This window comes from Diabrotica undecimpunctata, chromosome 6, assembly GCF_040954645.1.
Source record: "Diabrotica undecimpunctata isolate CICGRU chromosome 6, icDiaUnde3, whole genome shotgun sequence".
In the NCBI taxonomy this organism is placed as follows: domain Eukaryota; kingdom Metazoa; phylum Arthropoda; class Insecta; order Coleoptera; family Chrysomelidae; genus Diabrotica; species Diabrotica undecimpunctata.
In genome coordinates, this window is record NC_092808.1 from 25,257,219 (window position 1) to 25,276,979 (window position 19,761).

General features: G+C 35.8%; 2 protein-coding genes across 2 annotated transcripts in view; one reads left to right on the top strand and one right to left on the bottom strand.

Annotated features, from left to right (window-relative positions):
- Eip74EF (Ecdysone-induced protein E74) overlaps positions 1-19,761 on the top strand; it is a 735,282-nt gene that overhangs the window by 107,572 nt on the left and 607,949 nt on the right. The gene's annotated exons all lie outside the window — the stretch shown is intronic.
- Lsm11 (U6 snRNA-associated Sm-like protein LSm11) overlaps positions 1-19,761 on the bottom strand; it is a 67,316-nt gene that overhangs the window by 31,690 nt on the left and 15,865 nt on the right. Inside the window, exon 2 of the mRNA XM_072534492.1 lies at positions 3,544-3,662. Within this exon, the coding sequence (XP_072390593.1) occupies positions 3,544-3,662 (119 nt within the window). The remainder of the gene's footprint in view (positions 1-3,543; positions 3,663-19,761) is intronic.

Below are 19,761 nucleotides of genomic sequence, written 5' to 3' on the forward strand. Positions count from 1 at the left end.
AAGGCCAAGGCATATATGAAAAAGAACAATAGAAAGGGAACTAAAGAAAATAATTTATAATGAAGCAAAACAGAAAAGAATTGAAAAAGTTGATAAACAAGATCGAATCGAAACCAACAGATAGTACGTGAGATTAACATTAACTTTTATTCCGAGAATATACCTACAGTTTACCCTTGAAAAACACCATCGAAAAAGAAGTTTCCTGATTTCTCGTTACTTCATATAGAGGTCGCTACTAGCGTACTTAGGCCTGTTGTTACTATAACGGGTAACTAGTTGATTGTATTTCATTTCAGTTTAAGCTACCACAAGTGTTCCTCATGAGAGGCGAATATTTCAAATCAAGTGTCGAGCAATGGTGGAGCTTGAATTAAAAGGAAATGCAATCGTCTACTTTCATTTCAACGTCTTTTTTTTCGAAAAAATCGACGTCAATACTTTTATATGAAAAGTTCTTTTCTACATAAAATAAAAAACCAACTTCCTGATGAAAACAGTCAATTTCTTGCCTCTAATAAAAAACAAGTTTTCTTCAAAAATTTGTTTCAAATATATTAGAATGAAAACCGCAATTATTTGTCTCCTTCGAAGCAAAATCAGGATCGTAAGAACCCCGTCAAATATGAAAAGCAAATAACTTACAGTTTATCGCCAATTTAGCTATTTTCAAACTTTTCAAGAACACATACCTAGAACACACACTTTCACTCAACGTCTTTCTTTTTAATCTACTAAATTGCCTTTGGTAAAAATTCACTGTGTAACCTCGGAAACCTTTTTTGGATGGTGCTAGAAAGGTCACCAATGGAGACACCGCGGAAGGCAGCCAGATGGTTGGTGGAAAGCGAGTCGTGGGTTCGAAACTAGCTTTTGGAACCTGGGAATGGGTCCAACGGACGTAATAAGTAAAGATAGGACAGGATAAGATATATTAGAAAAGATACAGAAATAAACAAAAAGATAGATGGGTAAAATTACCAAAGATAAGATAAGATAGAAAAAGGGCGCTACTTAACTTTTTGGGGTTCAAGGGGAAAATTAAGAAACCCTAGAAACGAAAAGAGATCAGGAAAGATATTTAGGTTCTGAGACCAAGTCCAAGGAAAGATATTAACAGTTAATTTTTAAATAAATTTTGTCAACACACTACATAAACAAATAATAAATATATTAGGTGGACTTCGTCCACCTACTTAACTACGAAACTTAACAGCCTGATCCTTCTCCTGGTCGAACGTATAATAATAATTTAATGTAATAAGGAAATATTCAGAGGTATTATTTTATCAGGAAACTTATTAGGAGTCGAGAAATAAAATTCATTGATAAAATAAAACAATATATTCAACAACACAATTATATAGGCGGCTGTATGTAAACAAGTCAAAAAATGCACCATCAATAAATTAATGAATGGCTGTATACATATAGAAATAAACAGCATTATAGTTAAGAAATACCTTTACAGATGCAGTATAATAAAATCATGAACAAATTAAATTATCAGCGAAGAGAGCCTGATAATATTTAAAATAATTCAACTAAAGCTGATAGAAATCTCCCTTCGCTGTTTATATGATGAAATGGTTGACGCAGATTCGTCCAAAATTGGGTAATATGATTACAATAACTTACAATAAATCTCGATGACTGCTGCACTACTTCACTGAAGCTACTTTACGTTACTAGTATCAAGCACTGAAGTTAATTAAAATAAAGGTACTTTATAACCATATTTAATCTTATATGGTATTAGATTAAGAAACTCAAATATTTAAGTGTATACACACTTGAAGCAAAAATTCGAAGAGAACGGTAAGAGAAGCAAGCGTCTTTACTCAAAGACTACCCTGCCAGACGTGATATTCTTCCTCTCAAAATTTCACAAGCTTCCCCAAAAAAAAAAGGTGCGATGACAGGCCAGACTGTATCCATTTCTAGGAAGATAAAAAGGTTCTAACGAACAAAGAAAGTAACGGGACTTTTGTCGTTGGAAACGTGAAAAGAAATAAAATCTTCTGAATTACGTTCTTTCAGAAAAGTACTATAAAGTGCTTTACGACGATGTTTACTAAAGTTATAAAAAAAACCCGCTGGACCCGAAAAGGATTAACCAGGCGCTACCATAAAGTATACTACTTCGGTGTTTTTGATAAATAGGACCTTCCGTACTTTTGAGAACTCCGTGATTCGGAAAGTCGGTAGGTTCCAATAACATTTTCTAATGGTAAACAAGACCACCCGCGTATATATTTGCAAATACGGCCATGGGCGTCTCAGCGACAGGGGTAAAGGGATTAAAAATTGTTTGCTATTTTAATTATGAAAAAAATATTACAACTGTTTATAAAATACGACAAACCAAGCTCTTCCAAATTTTTTCTAAGGTTTTTTCACTTTACACTCACCTCCTAAAATAATTCATAGCCAATCCGCTTCGTCAATTTTCTCCCCGCCATACTTTTTCTCTAATTCTGTACTCCACAAAAATCGGTGTAAATTATAAAGATAAAATTAACCAATGATAAGAAATTATCCTAAAACCGTTACTAATCAAAATTCCTAATCCGTTAGAAAATATCTATTGTCTTCTACCTAAACAAAGCGTCGAAAAAAAAATACGATTTTTAATCTTCCTAGAAACCCTCACTGTACATTGTCATTTTTTTCTTCGAATCAACAATTTTAAGTTACACTGTAAAACTACCTAACTAAATATATAGTAAACATCTTGGGTTTTGTCTTCAAATGTATATTTCTAATCCGCTGAAACATTTACAGCATTTTAAAATCATGGCAATATACATATATTTTATTTATAAGGCATACATGCCCATCCGGTAGGGATCTATGAAGGAGTAACACTGAGCCGCATGCCCTTATCTCTTCTCGTACTGCTCATCCATAGGTTAAGTTAGGTTAGCCATTTATGTGTAGTCAAAAATATGTATTTATGTATTATTTTTTGCATTAAGTACTATTCTCAACAGTACTTCTTAATATTTATGTTATCAACAGTGTTACTATTATATAAAGAAACTCTTTTAATTGCGTAAAGAGTGTTACATGGTCTTATGTACATGTCCTAGTCTAGTTAAAGACTTACATGTCGAATAAGCAAATTGTTTACGTTTAATTGCACGATATTGTTGTGAGTCACATACCTGTGACAGCGGCCCTGTGCTTTAGCGAAGTCCAGAATTTTTTCTTCATCGCCGAAATAGTCTACGAACCGTTTCTATCGACGCGAAGATCTTCGAGACTTTCGAGAATTTGCGTGGTTCTCGTCGCCCGGTAAGCTGTTTTCCAGAACATTTCGATCTCATTGTTAGGCCAACCGATTCGGCATTTAATTATCAGCGTTGGCGATAATAATTATTAATGTAATTTTGATATTTTTAATTAAGTGAGTTTTTGAGTTAAATAAAGTTAGTTGAACCACGTTGTGCACCTCTGAATTTACAGACCCACGTAACAATATATAAAATAACAAGAAATAAAAGAAAATAACTGCACGTATGCTATAAGAAAACAACCTACCTTGATTCGTAATTTTTCATCTACACATTTTTTGAGTAGTTTAAGCGGCCCTACAGTTTGCTCCATTTTACTTAAAATATTCCTAGAATATCTGATGCTTCTGGTTGTAGGAATAGGCACTAAAAAAGAAAACATATATGTACTTACATATGAAAAGATGTCTACCTCACCTTCATCGACTACGAGAAGGCATTTGACAATGTTAAACATGATATCATGATGGAACTACTACATAGGGCCAACATTGACCAGAAGGAGATCAGAATTATTCAGAATCTATACTGGAACCAAATGGCAAAGGTGAGGATTGATCAAGACCAATATACGGATGAATTTGAAATCCGGAAAGGTGTCCGCCAAAGTTGCATACTCTCTCCGATGCTTTTTAATTTATATGTTGAAAATATATTTGCAGAAGCATTAGAAGACACGGAATTAGGCATTAAGGTGAACGGCATACCAATTAGCAACCTACGCTATGCGGACGACACAGTGATTATAACTGATAAATTGGAAGATCGGCAGTTATTACTTGATAGGGTGAATAGCATAGGTAAAAAATATGGCCTCAAAATCAACATTTTGAAAACGAAATATATGGTCATTAGCAGAAACCCTCCAGAAAACCCGATAATATGCATAGGTGGCAATCGCATAAAACGCGTGAAAACTTTTAAATACCTTGGCACCACAATCAATGACCAATCGGATCCACAACAAGAGATAAAAAAACGAATACAAATGGCAAGACAAGCTTTTGTGAAATTCAGACCGCTCCTATGTAATCAAAACCTAAATTTCGAAATACGCTACAGAATGGTCAAGTGCTACATATGGTCCATCTTGCTTTATGGCATGGAAACGTGGACTTTGAAAAAAACATCTATCAACGAACTTGAAGCATTTGAAATGTGGTCATTAAGAAGAATGATGCGCATACCTTGGGTGGATAGAGTTCGAAACGATGACGTCCTTAAGAGAGCCGTCGTGGAAAGAGAACTCTTTAAATTAATTAAAAAACGCAAGATTGGTTACCTTGGGCACATATTGAGAGGAGCAAAATATGAAATACCACAGTTAATCCTACAAGGGAAGATCGAAGGTAGGAGAGGAGCCGGCCGCAAACAATTATCCTGGTTAAGGAATATTAAAGAATGGACAGGAATACACAATACAGGCGAGCTGTGTCACGCCGCTAAGAACAGAATTCTAGTAATGAGATAGTCGCCTACGCACTTTGGTGTATGGCATGTTAAGAAGAAGAAGACTTACATACGTTACATTAACATTTTAACAGTTCTAAACCTTATAACAAAAGACTGTTCAGTATAAACTTTCAATATTCAATATAAATTTATTTATGTTTATAAATGTTAAAAATGAAGGCATCGGCTTTTGAGGGCAAAAAGCAAAAAGAACAGTGTTTGATCAATACGATTTGCTACGAGCTAACATACACCAGAGCTACATCCTTACAGTTTTATAGAAGCTATAGAAACGAAGTGCTACTAATGACAACAGATATTTTAGACGTTGTATAGTGAAGAGATTTGTAAAAACGATTAAACTTTTACAGATTGTGATATGAAAATAAGAAACAGATAATGCTGGCAAATCTTTTGGATCTGCAATACAAGAGTACACTATTTTCCTGTTCATGAATGTCACGTGTGTCTTATTTTTTGGATTCCGAATCTTTTTGGATATTGGAAACTACATTATGCGATTTTAGATCGTCAATCGCTGATCTAAACAATTATGTAGATGTTTTGTGGGTCCACTGTTGAACATGCTTAAGCTAAGAAATTGGTCATCTCAAGGTGTTCTTCTCCCGCCGATGTTTCCTTTAAATATAAAGGATTATATGGTTGATTTCTCATATGAGAAATTTGTTTAATTGATTAAATTTCCGTTTTTCCCGTTCTTGACTGAAAGAATTTGCTGTGTCTAAACATGTATTTTTGTTTGAACGTTGCATTTTTTGATGAAGAAAAAATTATACAGATAAATTATTTATGTTAACCACAAAACACATATTTTATGCAATGATCATAAGCTAAGTGCATAATAATGACTTAAATTCAAAAATTATCCTTACATAACCATCAATTACAGTGACCCTGGACAAATATACTAAAATAACCGCCATCATTAATCCATTAGATTTTATCGCATTGTAGAAAAGTTAACTCATTCATCTTATTTGCAAATTAATTTAATCAGAAATTTAAAAAATTGACACTATTACATGACTTTTATTTTTTTAGTTTGGAAAATTAAAATTTAACCAAGATTAATGACATCTTAAACTCCGTGTTTTGATGAATTCGGTGTCAGGGATAATTTAATGGTTCTTATAAAATATAAACTTTTGTTGTAGCTAAAAATAACAGAAATATCATTGTCAAAACGAATCTTTTATCCAACGTGATAGAAAGCATTAAATAAAAAACAGCACGTGGCATTTTTGTTTTTACTATTCTCCTTTCAATTTCATTATATTTTCTCGCCTTTTAAACCCCAATCAACTAAAAATTGCGGAATTCTTTTGCGTAGATAATAAAAAGTTTTCACTGGTATTTGTTTTTAAATTTAAGTTCACTAACACTTGCAGAACTTCTTGCTGTGACTTGGCAATGATGGTGTGGATTTTCGTCTTGCAGCAGATATTTCTTCTAACGCAAGAAATGTCTTTCTCCGTCAGCGGTAAATTGCTGAAATTTTCCTTCCTCAATTCCTTGTGGACAATCTTTAAAGGTCTTTCACATATATTTTTTATAGCTTTCCTCTTTGTAGAATTACTAAAAATTTGCCGGTCAACGTGGATATCTGAAGCATGATTATGCTCCACCGATGCTTTTTCAAGAATAACGTAATTTTCATCACCTTCCTTTGTTTACACTTTTTGTTGACACCCTTTTTTGATGCATCGACATCTAACCTTTCCATCTTTGGAGACATGGTCCTTTGAATATTTATATTCATTAATTATTAATAAAAGTTCTCCCCTTTGACTAAACATAGTCGTTGGATTCGCCATTTAAAAGTTAAACACTAACGGACTAAACTATACCATAATACTCGCAACTGAAGTGAATAACTGAAAATATTTATATTCTTACTTTCAACTATAATCAAATTTGGAATTCTCGGTCATTAAGACTTAATCCCCAACTTTCTTGGCGATGGGGCAGCAGGTACTGGGAATGGGCCTAGGTAGTTCGTGGGGCAGTTAGATAACGCCGCACTCTACAGTCTTTAACTGAATAAGATGAGGAGGGGAGAACTGTTTGTCTCAAGTTGTTCATTCAGAATTATGTCTGTGTTTTTTAATTTTATGATTTGCATAGATTCTAATAAAGGTAGCTTAAGGCCTTTATTTTGAATGTGTCGAATTTGAAATTCGTCATTAAAAGAATAATTATGGTCTAGAAGGAGAAGTGCGTACGTAGAATCTGTTTTTCTATTATTGAAAGCCTTTTTATGTTCTGCTATACGTTTGATAAAAGTTCTACCAGTTTGACCGATGTTACTTTTTGGGCAGTCGTCTCATTTAAGTTTATATACACCGCTGTGTAATTGCTTTTTCTTTTGGCTCTTGTTATTCTTTATATATTTGCCTAATATGCCTATAAGTTGTTGTTTGTTCAACACCAGCTTTTAGAACAAACAACAAGTTAGGCAAATATATAAAGAACAAAAAGAAACTTAAATGTGGCGACTGCCGAAAAACTTACATCGGTCAAACTGGTAGAACTTTTATCAAACGTATAGCAGAACATAAAAGGGCTTTCAATAATAGAAAAACAGATTCTACGTACACACTTCTCCTTCTAGATCATAATCATTCTTTTAATGACGAATTTCAAATTCTCCACATTCAAAATAAAGGCCTTAAGCTATCTTTAAACTCCCTTAAACTCTTCCATTCTTTGCGAGGAGGAGGTGTTTGAGGGAGGCCTATGTCCAGCAGTGGACGTGATAGATGAAGGCTGGAAGATGATGATGATAATGAAGCTATCTTTATTAGAATCTATGGAAATCAACATACTTTTCTTTTTAGACACATTGGAATCTTAGACCTAAAAATATCCTTCATCTTTCCAAATGCAGCCCAAGCGAGGTTTATTCTTCTTTTCAGCTCGATTGTTTGGTTGTCTCGACTTATTCTGATCTCATGGCCCAAGTATTTATAGGAGTCAACTGGCTCAATATCTTTTTCTTCTACTGAGATGTTTTTGTTGTGGACTAAATTTGTCATAAATTGTGTTTTTGAAAAATTTATTTTAAGACCAACTCTTTTTGTGGCAGTATGGAGTTCTTGGAGCATTATCTGTGCCTGGTCAAAGCTGTCTGCAATAAGAACGATATCATCTGCAAATTTAAGGTTATTTAAAAATTTTCCATCTACATTAACGTCCTTTTCGTTCCAATCTATTGTTTTACGAGCGTATTCTAGCAAAGTTGTAAATAATTTAGGAGACATGTTGTCTCCTTGCCGAACGCCTCTTTTAATACGAAAGGTCCCATTATCTTCATTAAGTCGTACACAGGCTGTAGCATGCTGATAGATGTATCTGATGAGGGATATGTATCGGTGATCTATTCTACATTGTGTTAGAGCTTGGAGCATTTCACTTTGATTGACCGTATCAAATGCTTTTTCGAAGTCGACAAAGACAAGTCTATGCATGTATGTATATTATTGTTTACCGTAAGGTTACTGCACGCGTCTCAATATTTTGCGTCACGTTAAATATTATTTCGGCAGTGCAAAAACATACCTAGCGATAAGAAGTATTCACATTAAAAAGAAAGCCGAATCAAGAAGATCATCTCAAGGTGTGGTGAAGATGAGAAAATTTCGATCTCAAAAAAAGTTATTGGTAAAATTGAAATATGCTAAAAACTTGGTTAAATGAATGAAAACCACAGTATAATCCTTTATCGTAGACGTACATAGCAATAAGATTTTTTTTATTATATGTCATTGATCCATTTTATGTCTATTGTTAATGAAAAGGTCAACTAACATTTAACTTAGAATATTAATTTGAAATGTTCATACATTAACTACAATTAAATCGTAAGTTGGAATTATTTGCCAATCTTTAGTAGGTTCTGAATGATTTCCATTTCCTTTGTTCTACAAATAATAAAAAAAATTGCTAACGTCTGCAATACATTTTTAGTATTCATGTAGAAATATTTCTAGATGTTTATAAATTAATTCATTCATTTCAAAGGGGCGAGAATATTAACTTTTAGAAAAGTTTATGGACTAAAATGAGTAGTATAAAGGTACTTATGGGAAAAATCCGTTAAAAAATAATCATAGATTTTTACGATGTGTTCTTTCTAATCTCATCAGACACCATTTTTCAGTTTCATCAGTTTTTCTGTATCTACTGCAGTTTTGGCTGCACTAATACACGGGCGAATAGACAGAAGGCTCGTAAAAATCTAAAGGATCGATTTTTTGGATCCATTTTATAAGTGACTTGCAATGACTATCCAAACGTTTTGCCATTTTGTAAGGTTAAATATTTACTTCAATATATCGATCAAGGCGAATAAATTGATTTATCACATGGTTTTGGTCCATAATAATTAGCATTATACCATATTAGATCATACTCATTAGTAAATTTATTTGACTTTCATGTTGGATTAGCTTTTTTTTTCGTCTTTATAGACAGTGGGTCTGGAATCTTCAAAAGACATCTCAGTCTTTTCCTTCATTCATTCATTCTCTACTCATCCACATCCACACTCCATTCATCAGCAAGGAGGCTCCCTGTCTCGTTCCAGGTAGCGCGTAGAAGACCCTCATCGCTCCTAGTACGGCATCACTCCCAGGCGGGCATTTCCTCCTTCCCCACAGTCTGACTCACGCATTCTAACTCATACAGTCTTACCCACTTTTCTAGCTTCAACTTCCAGCATCTTACCTTTGCCGTTGGTCCAGCTGTCTTTCTTCCTCTTCTTTTTTCTTGATAATTGACGAATATAGTTGTGTATGCTAGTCCAACCTGCTTTATTTTCAATCATTTCCCTCGCTGTAAAAAAATTCACACCTGTCTCTTTCCATTCTGTTCCTTTCTACTATCCATCTGTTGCAATCTAACATTGTATGTGTCACAGTGTCCGAGTGTCCACAGTATAGGAATTCATCTGTGTCAGCCTTTCCGAACCTAGAGAGGTAGGCTCTAAAACACCCGTGTCGTGTGAGCACCTACGTCAGGAAATAATCCAGTCGCCTGTGTCCACAGTCCACCCAATCTCTTATATTCGGGATCAGCATTTGCGTCCACTGTACCACATCCTCCGTGTTGTTCCATTCTTCTTGCCATCTTTCAATTGGCCTTTTCCCTTCCTCTCTTCTCTCGGCCACAGTAAGGTTTTGGCCTCTTCTCTCATAGAGCTCTTTTCTTTCCACCGCCAAAACATACAACGGAACAATCCAGTGATGGTCCACAAGGCTGCCACAGATACAGTCCTGCCAACGTCGAAACAGACTTGTTCTGTCCACTCGTGTCATGAGCCTCCTATAGGCCGTAATCTCTACCGTCTCGCTCCCGACTGGTGCCGCGTAAAGGACGATCGACTGTACAACACCGTGTAAGACCCTCCTCCTTTCGGATTTGGGTCCCGGAATGTTGGGCATCACCCTCCCCAACGCAGCCGAACTATTTGCAGCCTTCCGGGCCACCGCCCGCACGTGCTCCCCCCATTTTCGATTCTGGTGCAATGTCACTCCTAGGTAATTTACTTGTTTCTTGGGTGTTAGACGTGCTCCCGCACATTATAATTCAACATTTTGCCTGTTCCTTTTCCCCTTCAGAATGATGGCCTCGGTTTTCTTTGCGAAGGGAGTTGTACCAAGGCAGATCCCTGGGAGACCCCGGCCGTCACGTCCACGATCGTGCCCTTTTCCACCATAATCCTTCTCTCGGACACATACTCCGCCACCAAATTCATCAGGTAACCAGGAAATTCTCTCTCCTCCATAGCCTTCATTACCTCGTTCCACTACATCGTATTAAATGCATTCTTAACATCAAACAACAGCAGGGCCGCCTAGCTATGTTCATCCCCTCTGTTGCGCAATGCTTCGTCAATCAATCGTGCTTTTCCCTTTACAAAAACCAAATTGCCTCCGAGATAAACCACCTGACCTCTCAATCATGTCGTCTATGGGTACTCGTAGTATCCTTTCATACAGCTTATTGACGCATGGAAGAAGACAGATGGGGCGATAATACTTTTCCCCAGCCTTGGGGAGCAGTATTAACCTCGATGTCCTCCAAGGCTCAGGAAAGGTTTGTGCTTCCAGCAGTGCTTTCATGTGTTCCAGAAGTCGCGCAGGCTCCGATCTTTCGACGCTTCACCGCCTCAGGTGGTACCTGATCCAGTCCGGGGGACCTACGCGTCTTGAGTGAACCAAATGCCTCGACAAGTTCATCCATGGTAAAGGGTACGGCCAGCTCAGCTCCTTCATATACCATGCTATCTGCGGTACGGAAAGAGCTCTCGTGTTACCTCAAGCTTCTTGTCAATAGGCATTTCATGAGGAGGATACGCATGGAACTTCTTCATGACGATCTTGTATCCCTGGCCCCAGATGTCCTCATCCAGCTTTTCACACAGCTCTTTCCAGTGTCTTCTTTTTTCTGTACGGATTTTCCTGTAAAGTTCCCTCTTCCTTGCGCGGTACTCTTCGACCTCAGGGTTGACCCTGCTATACCCTTGCTCTCGTTAACCTTCTTCTCATTGCTATACATTCATTTCTTGGTGCCTCAATGTCCGCATTCCACCAGTATGGCATCCTGTTGACATCTTCCCATAAATAATCCCCACCCGTACCCAAGAAAAGTATTTAGAAAATTTGCGCAGATTTTCACTTTGAACATTTTGGTACCAAATTTGCCTGGTTGCCAGCGACTTATGGGTTTATCGAAAACTAAAGCACTTTTTGTTAAATATCATTTGACTATCTAGCCGGTTTTGTTATTTATTTTATATTTAATTATTCTAGTAATTAGTTTTGTATGTTTGAAAATTGATATATCTGTCGATGTATGTAACATATACGATATTTTATCTATTTATGATTGCCAATTCAAGAAAATGTATTTATACATTTATACATTGTGTTCTGTTGTGAAGAGAATATATTTTGTAACTTGTGAAACAAAGTATGGTGTGGTGTAATCATCTAAATCAATAACTTTCCTTTTTGTCTATTCTGTAAGTCCTCTTCAATTGGATATAGTGTTATTTTTATCCCAATTAAAATTTCCTTGTCTATTTTCGTAGTGCACGCGATATTCAATTACCGCATGTAAAACGATGTGGCGGCGAAAGTGAACATCTGTTAAATCAAAATGTTCTAGTTCTATAACAATTGTACATACAAATTAAACGTCATATTTATTATGTCAACATCCTCTCGTCGAGCAAATGTGTTGATATTGTAAATGTTCAATTACCAGTTCAAATGAAATAAGGAAAGATTAGATTCACCAGTTGAGAGTGGTCCGGGCATATTTTCATATTTACGATGGTTTAATTTTGTAAATTACAAACAAAACAGAAAACCGTTATTAATATTTAGTATGCTTATAATTGTATCTCCTAAAATTTAGTGCTCTAACCTTTTGGATTAAGAAAATTTATTGTAAACTCTAAGATAAGGCACCTTTGTTTTATGCCATACGGTCACAACCTTTCCGCGGTCCTCTTGTGTGTATAAATCACTTATACCGACCCATTACCGTATTTAGTGTCCCTGTCGATCCGAAAAAATGTTAACATAATGAAAAAATATTAATTAAAAAGAAAACAATAAAAAAAATAAATAGAAAAAATAAACAAAACAAAAAAAAATCATAAAAAATATTAGTATTGTGACCGAAGTAATATAACGCCGCATTATCGTCACAGAAATATTAAGATCAACAATGAGTAGTTTAGCAAATGGATTCAGTTCCCGCAGTTGCCACAAATGAAAAAAAAAACCTTTTGGTTGTTCATCTGATGGTGCTTCTGACATTTCTTTCGTCTACATAGATGACTCTTCGGTCTGATACATAGAAGTGGTTGTCTTAAGCCTTACTTCATTAACACACTGACTGCGACAGTAACGGAAAGAAAGTTCTATTTTACCCTGTATATACAAATACACTTAAAAACTAAGCAAATGTACATTTTAGATTTGAGATAGAGAAGAGAATTACCATATCATTCACGTGGCCTTGTTAATTGATAACAGTTATTAAAGTAGTGTGCATCATATTATGTCGATTATCATACAAACACAAGTCATTTCCTGCATAAGTGTAACTTTGATATAAACACATACTCATTTTCAAGAGCTCATAATGCTGTTTCTCCATGCGTCTGGTATCTTGCAGTACAATATTAGTTTTTATATAAGTTTTGTCATATCTAGGGTTATACTTTCTCCTCCGTGTTTTAGAAACTCGTTGGTTATTCCGTCTGGACCTGATGACTTTCTGTTTTTGAGTGAATTTATGGCTATCTCTACTTCCTGAAAACTGATTTCTATTTCGCGTCTTAATCTTAATTATTTTAAAAAATTATTTATGAAAAACAACAAGAAAAATTAAAACGGCGTTGGCATGAATATCTTTCACACGAAGAATGAAGATAATGAGCCATTTGAAGATTCCGGTGATAAGTTTCTCCCTAGTAGTTCTGATAGTTCTTTAGACAAAGAACTAATTAAAAAATTATTTTGGTTAAGTGTTTTTAGTTTTATTGATTGAATGATATTCAAACAGTAATTATAACAGTAATCTACAGGACATCTTTACTTATTCACTATGCTTGCTGGTTGACTAATATGTCTGGCTGGTCTCAATGCATTCGTAAATAGAGTTTTATAGTTAATTTTTAAAAAATCTAGAAATAGCATTGAATTAAAAAAAACACTGAAATGAAACACACCATATTTTTTATGCATAGTTTATGGTTGTTCCCTAGTATTGTATGGTATATAAAATTCCCTGCATTTAAAGTTTATAAGAAATTTGTTTTATTGGAAAGAGATGCAACTATATGACACTATGCTGAACAGCTGGTCAGATGTTAATGATAAATGATTGTGTTGATTATCATACACAGTGGCAGGTAAATGGTTTCATACTGAATACCATTTAACTACATCAGGTGCTAACTCAGGAGATTACCATGATAACATGAATGATAAAAAATCGGTTGCCTGTAAAGTCGGTTTTACGGGCGAAGATTTTACGTGACAACGTCTTTTTCTCGGTAGAATATTTATTGATATGAATATTATTAAATTGCACAATAGGAACAAGGAATTGAATGAAAATAAGAATTGCACAAATTTTATTGCAGAATGATTTAAACTAATAATTTACTTAACACTATCAACATTTGTCAATAGTATGACATAACCTATAAACTCAGTTTCTCAACTTTTGTGTCAATCTAACAATTAATCAATCAATCATAGTTTACGATAATGAAATATTAGTGTACAATTATTTACCTTTATTGTTGTAGTTGTTGTAAATGACGAATCTAAGCACTCCACATTTTCACTACAGACACAGCTGACGATACTTTAACCACACGTGTGAACTTGTATTATGACGCTTTCTCGGTTTTCCAACGCCAAGAACGCTCGAGAAAGACAGAGAAACAAGCACGCACCGATTCAACGCGCCTAATTCTCTAGTGCTGCGCGCGCAGCGGACCGATCATGTTTGAGTGGGAGAGAGACGCAAGGCATTCGCCGGTCCGGCGGGCCTCTCTCTCGTTCGGTGACTCATCGCAACAGACGTGAGCGGGCATTACACTTTTTCATGAGTGACTCCGAGCCACAACCTAATTTAAGACGTTGTCACGTCAAAAAAAAAAGTAAAATGTATAAATCGACCAACGATAGTGTAATGAAAACAATAAATGATGTTATTCAAAGAAAGTGAAGATGAGGGTAAAGAAAGTGAACACATTGATAATAGTGACAATTTGTCGTGGAAAAACGTGAGCTTACAGTATTTGAAATTATTTCATTTCACTGAAGTAGATGTTGGTCTTGTTGGTGTAACACTAGATGATGTAAAACTTCACCAATCTGATGGACTAATTAGTGCAGTTTCCATCAGATTGGAGATGCCCAATGACACTAATGTCTAATGTCCCAATACAATACTTGGTTTGTTAATCTCACTCTCAATTAATGGTATACCTGCTAACTCAATTTGTTATTATTTAGTGTCATTTACTCTTCACTCCGTTTTTCTCCAACAATTCTTGTGGGATATTTAAGTATCTTAAGCACATATCAACCTAAAGTACTCATCCATGAGTCGACTTACTTCAGATCGAGGAGCACGTAGAGCTTCATCGCTTCGTTCTATTAGAGCATCTTTACATCATTTTGTCCGGATAATTGTTGGGTAATCACTGCTGTATTGATCTCTTAGAACAGGTTTACGGCTGCATCTTGCTTAGTAGCCTGGGTTACATCAGTTCTCCTTAAAAAATGATGATAAACTTAATAGCTCCAATGCCTTGTTCCCTCATATATTTGGTGGAATAGACAAACGTTATATTCGATGGGAAATATGACGGATATAAATGGTAAAAACTATAAAGCTTGGTCCAATTTTGGGATACATTTATTGCTAGAACATACAAAAAAATATATCATAATTAAAAAGCATATTAATATTCGAGTTAATAAAGCATGAGAAACGAAAAAAGAAAGGAAGTACAAAAAATATTGAAAGCAAAGTTTAGGAGCACTTGCGATATATCGATCTTCTTCTTCTAGTGCCGTCTCCATTAATGAAGGTTGGCTATAACCATTGCAAATTCGTCTCTATCTTCTGCTTTTCTTAGGAGCGTCTGTGTGTTTAACCCTGTTCAGTCGCGAATGTTTTTCAGCCAGGATATTTGTCGTCTACCAGGACCCCTTTTTCCTTCGATTTTACCCTTCATAATCAGCTGCAACAACTCGTACTTATCATTTCTAAGTATGTGCCCCAAATATGCTGTCTTTCGCCTTTTAATGGCGGTGAAAAGTTCTCTGTCTCTTCCCATTCTGTGTAACACGATTTCGTTCGTAATATGATCGGTCCATGATATCTTTAAAATTCTCCTAAAAAGCCCATTTGAAAAGCTTCCAGTTTTCTCATTAAGTCAACATTAACAGTCCAGGCTTCGACACCACAAAGAAGAATCGAGTGGATATAACATTTTACCATCCGATATCGGATTTGCAGATTTGCAGATTGAGTCTTTGGTATATCGATAAGATGGAAAAATTCATTGTGATATGAAAATACTTTAAATGGTAAATCTTCCAAAATGAATAATTATAAGTAGGATATATTGATATGGAATATAGAATATATAACTGACACCATTTAAAATATATACTCTTCTATTTTTCTCTTGATATTATTTGCTAAATGTGTTTCCCTACTTTCCGCAACCGCCCCCAGGGTTTTTATAAACCACATATTTATTTTATTTTTTATTTGAAAAGACTGGAATTCCGCGGCGAAACAACGAGACGGGACATTGAGAAATCATTGACAGTTCATTTAAATTTAGATATTAGAATGGAGATGTTATGTTAGTAGTAGTGTTTTGTGTGCAGACGTCATCAGTGACTGATAGAGAGCAACGCCCTGTGATTCCTATTCTACTGCATGCTAGATTCACATAGTCAGAAATACACGTACGGCGTTGCCAAGCATTAATAGTGAAAGGTTCTAAACAAAAAAAATGTACGTCTACAAAATATGACATAAAAATATGAGAAACAATTATTTTGTCCAAATAAAATTTGGCTCTACATGTAAAGAATTACTTAGCTTACTTGCTAATGTATATATCGTCATACGCTAATATTTCTGAATTTAACGTCTAAGTATATGCCTAAATGTCCTCAGTAATCAGTTGATTGCTTCTTAGACTATTAAAACTAAACAATTTTCCTTCGCAGTGCTGCACTTTTCAAGTTTACGCTTTCGATTGGGCTTAAGTCAGGATAATCTGGTGGCCACGGAATAGTTGCAATTCTGAGATCGAGATCATCTAAATTACATGTTATGTGAACAAAGATATATTTGAACAAATCATTGGTTTAAGATACTTCAACTTGTGGATAATACCACGTTGTTAAGTCTGCCCCAGACGTATCTCTAAAGGATATAGCAAATTCCCTTAGCAGTTTTTTGCACCGAGAGTGTATATGTAAAAAACAAGTTCAAATTGCCGAACACTCTTCCCTTTTAAGCGTCGAAGCTGTGACCACTTTATGTCTAAGAATGCTGTTGATTTTGTGAGAATTATTGTCGGTTTTAAATGTTCTTAAAATATAGACTTATCAAACGCACACTATATATGATAATATATTATCAATTGTTTGTGGAAGATCTCCTCTTTGAAACCAACTACTACGTCACATTATTAATGTTTATTCTGTCTTTTCGTTGAGACATACCACCTGGTCTTTATCATATTTTGTCGTGATTTCTTTTGTGAAGAGCCTATGAACTGCTTATTCTTCTTAGTTTATGGCTTTATGTATCACTGTTTTATTGAGTCTCATTTATTGGACTTATACTTTGTCAAGGTATTCGTTTAAAAAATATCCTGAGTAAATGTTGGTATTGAACGAATGAGTAGCGGCGAACTCGGACTGACAATCTCCAACCATGCCGTGTTTGGTGAGTTCGCCACTACTTCGCGCTAGACAGACTGGGTGGGGAAGTTACCTTCCTCGACACGATAGCTTCCAATGGCTAATAGGAAGCTTCTTATTAAGGCAATATCTCATGAAGCGTGGAGAAGTCCTCTTCGCCAGTTCACGTCGACTAAGAGAAATAGAAAATAGATAATAGTGAAAAGAAAAGAGAGCACGGTTGACCCTCCACGTTACTGTGAAATTAATAAATGTTTACTTTGTGATAATTACACCAATGGGGCGTATCCCCTCTAAATCGAGGGTGGTTCTTAGATCGAGGTGGTACTCTACTTAGTTTAGTTTGTTGTACGGTAAAAATTTTAGTAAGTTGGGTAATTTATACGGGTATTTAATCGGAAGAGTAGGAGGGATAAGTACGTGCTATGCATCAGCTTCCAACCTTCCTTTGAACCGTGGTGATATACCGACAAACGACGGGACAGCACGCGCCTACCCTAAATAGACAGTTCTGCCCAATCGCAGGGATCGTAAACCACAAATATTAAGGGGAAAATGATATTCCACGTTGCGTTAGTTCCTGTCTTTAGATTTTGTCTTTTTCTATTATGTATTTTCTATTTCTCTTCGCCTATGAAGAACGCCACTCCACGTTCTGTCAGATCCCGGCTTTATGGGTATGTAGGGTCACATGAAAAGTCTGAATAAGGTCTAACCAAATAAACACTCGGTCCGTCGGGTGTTGGCAGACAGATTATATACAGTAGGTCTGCAAAATATCTACAGTTTCACCATGCTAAACATAATTACAAAAACTCTTTTCAAAAATTTCTATTTTATTGCTAACCAGATAAATCAATTTATACCCTTCTGAGAGAGTTAGGACATTTCTTAAGTTTTGGATGTAAGAGATATGGATGTAAAATACCTTGGACTTATCTAGCTAAAAACACTATCTAGCCTATGTAGACCTACACTATGTAGACCTGGAGAGGAGTAAGAAAGTGCAACAGACAAGAAGACTGACGGGAGAAATAAACAAATTGGTAATTACAACAAAAATTTTCACTATACTCGCAGCGATACATAAAACTTCCCAACTGGAGTTTTTAAAGGTTAATAAGGGTAATTTCAAACGGTTTATTCCCCAAATTACGTCTTCTTTTCAACCACTTTCTGTCCATTCCTAAACATGGGCCTCTATCGTATTTCTCGATGTGGTCCTGTCGTATGCTATTTTAAACCACATATTTCCCATACTGTTTGATATCTAACCATATCTTCTGGGGTCTTCTGACACTACGTTTTGTCTGTCCAGGTCGTCAATGTGTCAGTTTAGTTGTCCAACTGGTTTGATCTTGTCGAGCTACATGTCCTACCAAGCACATCTTTAACGGATTTCTTCATTTATTTTTTAAGCAAGCAAGTAAACAGTATTTAACCCAGCCTGAGAGACATTCACACCCCTTAAGAATCACATTCAGATAATGCAATTCATCGGGGCGAGGTGGATTAATTCGTGTAAACAGGAATCGCTTCACCCCGTCTCAATGCGCCACCACCGATAGCATTCTGATGCACTATAGAGGCTCTCTATCATCAAAGTGCTGGGTACATGGACTCCCACACAAAATCCTAAAGCGAACAATGCAGGCCAGCGTGAAGCGCTCTATGCTCGCTATCTCTTATGACTTATCATCGCTCTGTATTACTTGCTCGACTCTCGAGTGTCCGCTCTGGGCTACGCCTAGTTCGGCGACTCGGCGCTCGAGGATATGGATCCCTCTTGTCCGTTTTTTGGGAATTTGTTTAAGACTAAATCCGAGCATTATACGTTCCATTGTACATATGTAGAATTCAAAGACCAACATAAATACTCACAGATAAAGGTTCAAATAGTCTTTCACCGACTGTCACAGTGGACAATTAGATGTTTCATTTTGTCGCTATTCTCCCTTTCAGTCTCTGTAGTAGTCGTGTTGCAAATTTCCTAGTTAAATGTTGACATCACTTATCACGATTTGTCCTTACTAACTGTTCAAGCGCTCGGTCTTCTTCTTATAGTGCCTTGCACTTATAGTGCATTGAAAAATTATTTTAAGGTCAGACGTCTGTCTTTTAAGGCATGCAAAAGCTCGCAAGTGTTGTTTATGCCTGTCCAGTTCTTTATGTTTCGTAGCCACGACATTTGTTTGCGACCTACTCTTCTGTTGTCCTTAACCTTTCCTAAGATAATTAGTTGAGTGATTTCGTATTTTTTTCCTCTCAGGATACTGCCCAGATATCGAATTTTTCGTACCTTGATCAAGTTAAGTAATTCTCTCTCAGCACTCTGTCATGTTACGAGAAATATTCTAGGGAATATAAAATAACAGACAATCCACAAAATTTTATATAATACATGCCTGCTACAGTAGTCGCCAAATATGAACAAACAAATATTAACATTATACTACACTAATAATATCCATGTTTCATCAGAAGGAGACTCAAAGTCACTGTGA